Consider the following 10,387-nt stretch of genomic DNA (forward strand, 5'->3'; position numbering starts at 1 on the left):
AGAGAACAAAGTAGTTTTGGCATTGAGAGTAGTATTGTGATGTGATGGAAAGACTTTGGGACATAGAAGTAGAAGATCTCAAGATGAACCTCACCTCTACTACTTATGCTTGGACAAATCACATAATCTTAAAAATAACAGCAGTGGGATAATTCATGGACTTTAATATTTACCCTTTTAAAGTATAAAATTTGTTGGTTTTAGTTTATTCAAAGATATGTGTAACAATCACCACTATCTAATTTAAGACCATTTTCATTGCCCCCCAGAGGAGCCCCAAATCCATCAGCAGTCATGCCCCCTTCCCTCTTCCTTCCAGCCTCTGGCAACCTCTAATATACTGTCTGTATGGATTTGCCTGTTCTGGATGGTTCATATAAATGGAGTCACATGACATGTGCTTTTTGTGATTGGTGTCTTTCACTTAGTATAATGTTTTCAAGGTATAGCCGTGTTGTAACAGGTATCAATATTTATTTCTTTTTTGGCTGAATAATATTCTGTTACATCGATATACCAATTTTTATTCATTCATTTGTCAGCTGATGGACTTTGGGATGTTTCTACTTTTTGGTCAGGAGGAATACTGCTATGAACATCCATGTACAAGCTTTTGTGTGCACATATGTTTTCATTTCTCTTAACCTAGGAGTGAAATTCCTAACTGCTTAACCATATTGAAACTCTTTTTTTCCTGTGTAAAATGGGGGTAGAATTAACTTCCAAGTTTACCTTAGAATGATGTTTTGAAAAGCAACTTCCTGAAACTGATGAAAGTATCTGTGAAAACTCCACAGTAACACGATGGTTAATGGTGAAAGACTGATCTTTCTTCCAAAGATCAGGAACAAGACAACAATGTTTACTCTTGTCTCTTTTATTCAACATTACACTGAAGTTCTAGGCATGGCAGTTAGGCAAGAAAATGGTATAAAAGTCATCTACATCAGAAAGGAAGGAGTAAAATTATCTCAGATGATACAATTTTATGTTAAAAAATCATAAGGAATTCACTAAAAGCACTAGAATAAGCTAGTTCAGCAAAGTTGTAGAATACAAAATGGATATACATTTGACCCTTGAACATGTGAGGGTTGGAGTGCTGACTTTCTGCACAGTTGAAAATCCATATATAACTTTTCATATATAGAGTTCCTCTCTGTCTGCAGTTCTGTGTCTGGATTCAACTAACCAGCGAGTGTAGCACTGCAGTACTTACTATTGAAAAAAATCTTCATGTAAGTGGACCCACATAGTTCAAATCTGTGTTTTTCAAAGGTCAGCTTTACAAAAATTAAATGTATTCTACCCATTTTCAAGGGCCTATCCTAAAATAAAATTAAGAAAACAATTCCATGTACAATAGCATCTAAAAAGTACTTAGACATAAATTTAACAAAAGATGTGCACAAGTAGTGCACTAAAAACATTGTTCAGAGAAATGAAAGGAGATCTAAATACATGGAAAGATGTCCCATGTTTGTGAGTTGAAGACAATGTTTTTAAGATGGAACAGTTCTCAAGTTGATCTTCTGCATTCCAGATTCAATGCAGAAGTTGAGAAGCTGATCCTAAAACACATATGGAAACCTCAAGAAACCAGAGTAGCCAAAAGAATCTTGAAAAAGAAGAACATAGTTAGAAGATTCGCACTTCTCAATTTCAAAACTTACTACAAAGTAAAAAAAGTTGCACACATCAAGAGTGTGATACAGACATAAAGATATAGCATGGAATAGAATTGATAATTCTGAGATAAACTTCCGAATTTATGGTCAGTTGATTGTTGACAAGATGCCAAGATCATTCAGTGGAGAAAAATAGTCTTTTGGAATAATCTTTCAGTCAAATGATGCTGGGCCAACTGGATATCTACATGCAAAAGAAGGAATTCGGTTTGTTACTCCACACCATATATAAAAATTAACTCAAAATGGATTAAAAACATAAACAGAAGAGCTAGAACTATAAAACTCAGAAGAAGACATAAGGGTAAATGTTTTTGATCTTGGATTTGACAATGGATTTTTAGGTTTAAAACCCAAACCACAAGCAACAGCAAAAAAGAGACACACTGGACTTCTACAGAAATGATTTCTAAACATATGCAAAGATTCTTACCTACTTTTTTAATAAGAGAAAAAAACATCAAAGTAGTGAAATGCCATTTTTTCCTTGTATTGGTAAAGAACAAAAAGTTTGATAACATGATAACATGTTGGTGAGTGCTTACACTACTGATGTATATTATATATAGTGTATACACAGAGATAAGCATAGGCAAAGGATTTTGGAAAGAGTATATAAGAAACTGGCATTGGACATTGCCTCTGAGAAATGGAATGAGGATCCTGGAGTGAATGAAAGATTTACTTTACTGCATTCGTGTTTTCAAAGTTTTGGATTTTGTTTTGCCGTATGTATGCACTGCCTGCGCCAGTAGTTCTAAGTGTGGTCCCTGGGCCAGTGGCCTCAGCATCACCTGGAGCTTGTTTGTAATACAAATTCTCAGGTCCCTTGAATCAGATGCTCTGGAGATGCCTAGCAATTTGTGCTTTAGCAAGCCCTCTGAGTGATTCTGATGTATGCTTAAGCTTGAGAAATAAAAAGATATTGACTACTTCATCTGTTACATCACAAAGGCAGGTTTAAAATCACCTCCTGTACTCAACACAAGTTCCTAAGGCCCGTTATTTAGTTGTTTACACAGGATGGCCCATTTTAAAAAAAAGTTTTAAAATTATTTCCATAGATATTTATAGGTCTGTCTGTCTTAAGAAACTTAGCTGCTGTATAAAATGGGTTTGGCTTCCAAGTGAAATTGAAGTCACTATTTGAGGAAACTTGTAACTGTAATTTGCTAAGGGACAAGAGTTACATTTTTTCCTCTTTACCTCTATAATTATCTATGATCCACCCCACGAGACAAGCCAGACTGACATGGTTCCTCTCCATCCGTTTTTTTACCTCTTCTCCTGCTTACATTACAGGAAATAAAGTAAGGAATTTGCATGCTCTTTGGTTTTACCTGTGTATTCAGTTACAAAGTAAAGTGTTTTCTTCTCCTGTTATTTCCCAGACACCAGCAGCAAATGTTGATGAGCAAACTTGTCTCCTTTCAGGTACACTTACAGCATGTTGTCAGTCATTGGAATATCCTATGCTGTCTTGACATGGTTCAGTCAAACCCTGTGGATGCCAATTTATCCTTTGTGTGTTCTCGCTGAAGGTAGGAAAAGAGTGACTTTCTGTATTGTTTACTGACAAAGCAATAATGGTTCACAACACTTTCTGATGATTAAATTACTATTTTTGCCACTGTTCAGCTGACTCAGTGTTATCTCTCCTGGCATACTTCCCTTGATGCAAAGAAGCAAAGCATTAAAAAGCAAAGTTAGAGGAGGAAGCAGTTCTGCACAGTAGACAAAATATTGGATGAGGAATGAGGACATCTGAGTGCAGGCCCTTACCTTCATTAACTCGCTGAGTTTTGGGTAAATCATTTAACCTCTCTGTTTCCTCATCCAAAGGGGGTTTAACATTTAGTGACTCAGTGATTATTTTTAATGCATAGAAATTCAGTTCCCCCTAGCAGGACTAGCCTTCCCACTTACCAGCTATTGTGCAGCCTACTTTGCCAGAGACAATGAACTCTACATATAGATTAATCATCGGTTTCTCAGGGAAACATTTCTCAACTTCCTCATCTACACCAGTTCCCACTATGAATCTCTTTAGTAAAACCTTAGCAGTAATTAGACATTTGCATGATTCTTTGATTAATATAGATTTCCCTGTCTAGTCTCTAAGCTTCACAGGAATACGGGGTTGTCTTTGTTTCTTCCTTCCTTTCTCTTATGAACCCAATGTACATGATCAATAAACAATGAATTATTAAATACAGTGTGAAGTAAGCTGATTACTAAGCCTAAATGTAAAACTTAAGCTTAAAATCAAGTGGTTAAACATCTATTTGCAAAGAGCTTGAGGATATTTGTGGAATATATGCTTCCTTCTGTAATAGATTTAGGAGACAGGAAACTCTGAAACGGACATGATAAAAGTTTTTGAAAACCAAAGGCATAAAGAAATGAAGAGAGCACATGTTAAGGTAACTAAGGGAAAACATATAGAAATATTTAACATAAAATGATGGTGACATTGATAATAATTGTAAAGTATATATGATACCCACATGTTTTCTATCCACCAATGACCAGAGAAAAAGAGCTTATATTCTAGTAAATCATATTAAGTATCATCTTAAAATATGTTTTGTTTTCAAAAGGAAGAATTATTGAGTTTTGAAATTAGACTATGCCAAAAGAATCTAGAAAATCTTAAAAACCATAAAAAATGGATTGCACATTTATTTGAGAACAAAATTCCTCACTCATTGAAACATTTATTAAGTACCTTCATTTGTTAGATAATATAAAAATACTGTAAAGAATATATAAAGTAATAAAGTAGAAATATGACTAATATTTTCCTAAGAATAAAGGACGAATAAATATGTAGCAGACTTTTCTTTTTATTCCGTAATTGTAAGCCTTCTTGTTTCTTAGGAAAGCTTTGTATATGGTTGCTGTAAAATGCATATTCTTTTATTAAAATTAGATTCATATACTTATTCTTGCAATTAAGAAAAGCATATGCAGAAACATTTTGAAAGCATATATAACAAAATATTGATAATGATTAATTCTGGGTGGTGGAATGTAGGTGACTGCAATTTTGTACGTTTCGATATATTTCCTTTTTTTTTTGGTGTCAAGTGCAGACTCTATGCTGATGCCACTGTCTGGCTATAAAAGCTGTAGGCACCTGACTTTTCCTCCATCTTTTAAGGAAAGAAATTAAAAATAATAATTTTAGACTCAAAATAAGTTGCAAAAATAGTGCATTGTTGCCATGTACCTTCACCCAGCTTACCTTGATGACAACATCTTACAAACCGTAGTACATTGTCTTTTTATCCCATGAAATGTTATTAAAGGTCTATATATGGGGTATAATTCCATAGAATATTCAACTCTTTATTTGACAAGAGCCTCCTCCTTCAAAGTAATTGGAGGCCAGCATTTCTCACACTATTCCTCAGAAGTTTTATTAAGTACTGCTGGGGATGGGGAAGAAGAAGCAGCTCTTCCAAGACCAGTTAAACTGAGGAAATGGGTGAAACCAGTTTCTTTATTGCAGAACTTGACAGAATCTCCATTCTACCAATGTGTGTTGTGAAACTCTAAGAGGAAAATATATGAAGCATTTTCCATGTTCACTCATCTATCACCACTACTTGTGGCTAAGAGGACAGGTATTTTGAGATACCATTTTTGGTACAAACCACTATGTATAAAATAAATAAGCTAAAAGGATATATTATACAGACAGGGAATATGGCTGATGTTTTATAATAACTATAAATGGAGTATAGCCATTTATACTTCACTATACAAAATCATGAATCACTCTGTTGCACACCTGAAACTTATACATCAACTATACCTCAATAAACAGAGAAACACAGTAAACTCTTTCTATGTAGGCACAATAAAATAAAACAAGGATAAAAATTTAGCAGATCCCACTGCTGTAATGGCCCTGCCAATCTGATCTTCAGTGCATTTCCATACCAAATTATAGCTTTGGCAAAAGGATTCAGCAGTTTTCACGGGGTTGTCATTATCAAATTCAGAATATCCTTCAATTGTGCTAACATACATACATATCCATGTAGCAAGGTAAGAAGGGAAACCTTCATGATTCGTTTTTTCTTTAAACAGCATTTACCATCTATCAGTCGCTGCCTTATTTCGAATCATTTGGCACTTACTCCACAAAGCTGCCCTTTGACTTATCCTTCTATTTCCCATATGTGCTGAAAATATATCTCATGATGCTGTTTGTAGGTAAGTGGCTTTTCTGTTTTGTTTTTGCATTCTTCCTGTGCTTTTTGGTTTGTGCTGCCATCTACCTTGGTATCAATGGAAAGGTCTGTAAACATGCAAGAGATGATAGAGGATACCTGGAATGATGACCTGGACCTTATTACTTATTAGTAAAGCACTTAGAAGTTATTTCTAATGGTTTTTGCAGGACATTATGAGATCAAATATATCACTGTATGAACAAAAAGAGTTTTACTGGCAGAAAATGTAACTGCTTTGTGTATGAAATTTTCACCAACAGACACAAGCATCTACAAAGAAAATCAGGATGTCAAACTAAGTAAACTTGGCTATCTTTGGATTTCCCATTTGTATCTGTTTCTGATTCCTGTTTGTTTGGCCGTATGTGCTAGCATTTCCTAGCAGGCAAGTGGGAGTAGGTGCTAAAGACTCAAGAAAAATATATGGAGCTGAGAAAACCTGATCGATTAATTAATCTGTCCAGGAAATCGAGAAACAGACTTCTGTTGTTAAATTTTAGTTTCATCAGCTCTAACCTTCATACATCCTTAAGATAAGTATTACCTCTAGAAGATAACAACTATCAGGTATGTAAGAACAACACATAAAAAAGAAGACAAATGTGAAACTTTGGGGGGAATGGAGAGAGCTAAAGAACGGGGAAAAGTTCCTTCTTTGTAATATGCAAAACAGTAAGATGGAGGAATTTACTTCCCCTTCTTCAGAAGATCTGATCACTCTTTAAGTATTCTTCTTTGAGTCTCCTTTGCAAGTGTCCTCTTCCTGGACTCCAGGCAGTACGCTGTATTTCAAAACCATGGTTCTTTCCAAAGAAATTGTTGCTGCTGCTGCTAAGTCACTTCAGTCGTGTCCGACTCTGTGTGACCCTATAGACGGCAGCCCACCAGGCTCCCCCGTCCCTGGGATTCTCCAGGCAAGAACACTGGAGTGGCTTGCCATTTCCTTCTCCAATGCATGAAAGTGAAAAGTGAAAGTGAAGTTGCTCAGTCGTGTCCGACTCTTAGCGACCCCATGGACTGCAGCCTACCAGGCTCCTCCGTCCTTGGGATTTTCCAGGCAAGAGTACTGGAGTGGGGTGCCATTGCCTTCTCCAAAGAGATGGTTAATCAATCTTACTTTTGCCATTTTCTTCTCTACCTTAGGAATGTATTTCACCTACAATCATCTTTATTCAGAAAGACGAGACATCCTCAGAGTGTTTCCCAATAAGAAGAAAATGTGAAGCATAGCACTGGGATGTGACATGAGAAAGAAGAGGCTTGTGGAGTCAGCTGCAGGAAACACAACACCGGAAGTATTCTGGTGAACAGATATCTAGTATTTGACAAAAATCCATAACATGGAATAATTGCACTCCTCCCCAGAACTCTTGACATACACCACAGTCTGTTTTTCCCACACATTGTTTTTAGTTCATATACTCTTCACAACCTGTTTCACCAAAGCTGTGAATTTTACACAAGTTAAGTTTGTATTGTGTGAAGCCTGATTATTTTCCTGTAAAGTTAATGAGAAATAGGATTTTAACTGGAGTAGATTCAATTAAACTAAGAAACCAAAGTTGTTAACTTAAATGACATCTATTTACATCTATTTCTTTTCACTTCTGAGTTCCCATGTAGCAGCTAATCTGTGGGAGGGGAGTGGTGTGTAATATGCCCTGTACTTTTCTAGAATAGCCCATTTTATAGACTGATATCACTGTGCCCATAGTTAACACCCACCTTAAACATTAGACAAACTTGGAAAATAAAACATTTTTCCAAACACTGAAAGAGTATTGTTAATATTACACAAGTTGTTTGGACTTTGCTGTCTTAAAAGAGGACCCTGAGGAAAACAGAACAGACTTTGTTTCACAAATCATGCCCCATATTCCTTTCTTGGAACATTTAATCAGGCCATATACATACCTTACACGGAGATAAAAGGTACACAAATATAATAAATCAATTTAAAGAAAACTGAGAACTAGTGATGCTTCAGATTATTACTGAATTATTGCTAATTACTGTAAACCATATGTCATCACTTACAGTTTTTAAAAATGTTCCTTTCTTTGAAGATCTAAAATATATGTGAATAATTTACTAATAGAATTTTTGTACCTTCAGTATATCATTCATTTTTCTTGAAAGAATTATAAAATCTTATTATCCAGTAACTATGTAAAGTGAACGTGAAATCACTCAGTCGTGTCCAACTCTTTGTGACCTGTGGACTGTAGCCCACAAAGCTCCTTTGTCCATGGGATTCTCCAGGCAAGAATACTGGAGTGGGTTGCCACTTCCTTCTCCAAGTAACTATGTGAGAAAGAGTACTAAATATTGTGTTAACAATAAGAACCAAGTAATGGGGATGTCATTATAATAATGGGTAAACTTATTTCCACTAAATAAAATATTTAAAAAGAAACAATTGAGTATTACTAAAGATAGTTGGTGTATTTATGTAGTTATAATTTTTGGAATTTTAAAATAAATGTTAAAATTATCCTTGTAAGAAGCTACATTTTATTTTGCTTTTGTTTTGATTGGAAGTATAGTTGACTTAAAATATATGTTAGTTCAAGTGTACAGCATAGTGATTCAGTATTTTTGCATTATTTGCCATTATAGGTTATTTTAAGTTAATGGGTATAATTCCCTGTGCCACACAGTTGCTTAACGTTTCATTTATAGTAGTTTGTTAATTCTTTAACAAAGAATTTAACATACCCTTAATTTGTTACTTCCTCCAGTCCTTTCCTCTTTGGGAACCACAAGTGTGTTTTCTATGTCTGTGAGTCTGTTTCTGTTTTGCATATACATACATTTGCATTATTTGATTCCACATATAAATGATATCATAGTATTTGTCTTTCTCTGACTTACTTCCACTAAGTATTAATATAATATATTGAAGGTCCATCCAGGTGGCAGGCAGTATTTCATTCTTTTATGGTTAACTAATACTCCATTGTATATGTATGGCTGCTGCTGCTGCTAAGTCACTTCAGTCGTGTCCAACTCTGTGCGACCCCAGAGATGGCAGCCCACCAGGCTCCCCCGTCCCTGGGATTCTCCAGGCAAGAACACTGGAGTGCCTTGCCATTTCCTTCTCCAATGCATGAAAGTGAAAAGTGAAAGTGAAGTTGCTCAAGTTGTGTCCGACCCTCAGCGACCCCATGGACTGCAGCCTACCAGGCTTCTCCATCCATGGGATTTTCCAGGCAGGAGTACTGGAGTGGGGTGCCACTGCCTTCTCCGATATGTATGATGACTGAATTAAGAAGGTGTGCCATAAGAATATGTATGGCACACCTTCTTCAATCATCTGTTGATGGGCACTTGGGTTGCTTCTTTGTCTCGGCTACTGTAGACAGTGTGGCTATGAACATTGGGTTGCATGAATCTTTCTGAATTAGTGTTTTTACTTTTTCTGGGTATATACCCAAGAGTTGAATTGTCAGGTCATATGTGTGTGTGCATGCCTGCTCAGCTGTGTCTGACTCTTCGACCCTATGGATTGTAGCCCACCAGGCTCCTCTGTCCATGGGATTTTCCAGGCAAGAATTTTGAAGTGGATTGCCATTTCTTCCTTCAGGGGATCTTCCTGACCCAGGGATCAAACCCATGACTCCTGTATCTCCTGCATTGCAGGTGGATTCTTTACCGCTGAACTGCTGGGTCATAAAGTAGTTCTGTTCATAATTTTTCTAAGGAACCTCCACACTCTTTTTTATAGTGGCTGCACCAATTTACATTCCTACCAATAGGAATTCAAATCCTGCTGATGTTTTGATTGGATTGTTTTTTGATGTTGAGTTGTATGAGCTGATTGTATATTTTGGATTTTGACTCCTTGTCAGTCACATCATTTGCAAATATTTCCTTCCATTCAGTAGGTTGTCTTTCATTTTCTTGATGATTTCCTTTGCTCTGCAGAAGCTTTACGTTTAATTGGTCCCATTTGTTTATTGTTTATTTTTGCTTTTGTTTGCCTTGAGTTCAGTTCAGTTCACTCGCTCAGTTGTGTCTGACTCTTTGCGACCCCATGAACTGCAGCACGCCAGGCCTCCCTGTCCATCACCAACCCCTGGAGTTCACTCAAACTCACATCCATCGAGTCAGTGATGCCATCCAGCCATCTCATCCTCTGTCGTCCCCTTCTCCTCCTGCCCCCAATCCCTCCCAGCATCAGAGTCTTTTCCAGTGAGTCAACTCTTCGCATGAGGTGGCCAAAGTACTGGAGTTTCAGCTTTAGCATCATTCCTTGTTTGCCTTAGGAGAAAGCAAAAAATATTGCTGTTTTATGTCAAAGAGTGTCTTTCTATGTTTCTTTAGTTTTATGGTTTCCAGTCTTACATTTAGTTCTTTAAAATCTATTTTGAGCTTATATTTGTAATAGTGTGAGAAAATGTTCAATCTCATTGTTTTACCTATAGCAGCCCATTTTCTCCACCACCACTTATT

General features: G+C 36.4%; 1 protein-coding gene across 2 annotated transcripts in view; it reads left to right on the top strand.

The window, feature by feature from the left end:
- The window catches only part of HACD4 (3-hydroxyacyl-CoA dehydratase 4), a 29,459-nt gene extending 21,024 nt beyond the window's left edge, over nucleotides 1-8,435 (top strand). Inside the window, 3 exon segments of one of the 2 annotated variants that reach the window (NM_001076522.2) lie at nucleotides 3,123-3,229; nucleotides 5,787-5,912; nucleotides 7,076-8,435. In NM_001076522.2, the coding sequence (NP_001069990.1) occupies nucleotides 3,123-3,229; nucleotides 5,787-5,912; nucleotides 7,076-7,155 (313 nt within the window). In that variant the 3' untranslated portion in view covers nucleotides 7,156-8,435. 2 annotated transcript variants of the gene reach the window in all.
- The last annotated feature ends 1,952 nt before the right edge of the window (nucleotides 8,436-10,387 follow it).

The sequence above is a fragment of the Bos taurus genome, chromosome 8 (genome assembly GCF_002263795.3).
Source record: "Bos taurus isolate L1 Dominette 01449 registration number 42190680 breed Hereford chromosome 8, ARS-UCD2.0, whole genome shotgun sequence".
In the NCBI taxonomy this organism is placed as follows: domain Eukaryota; kingdom Metazoa; phylum Chordata; class Mammalia; order Artiodactyla; family Bovidae; genus Bos; species Bos taurus.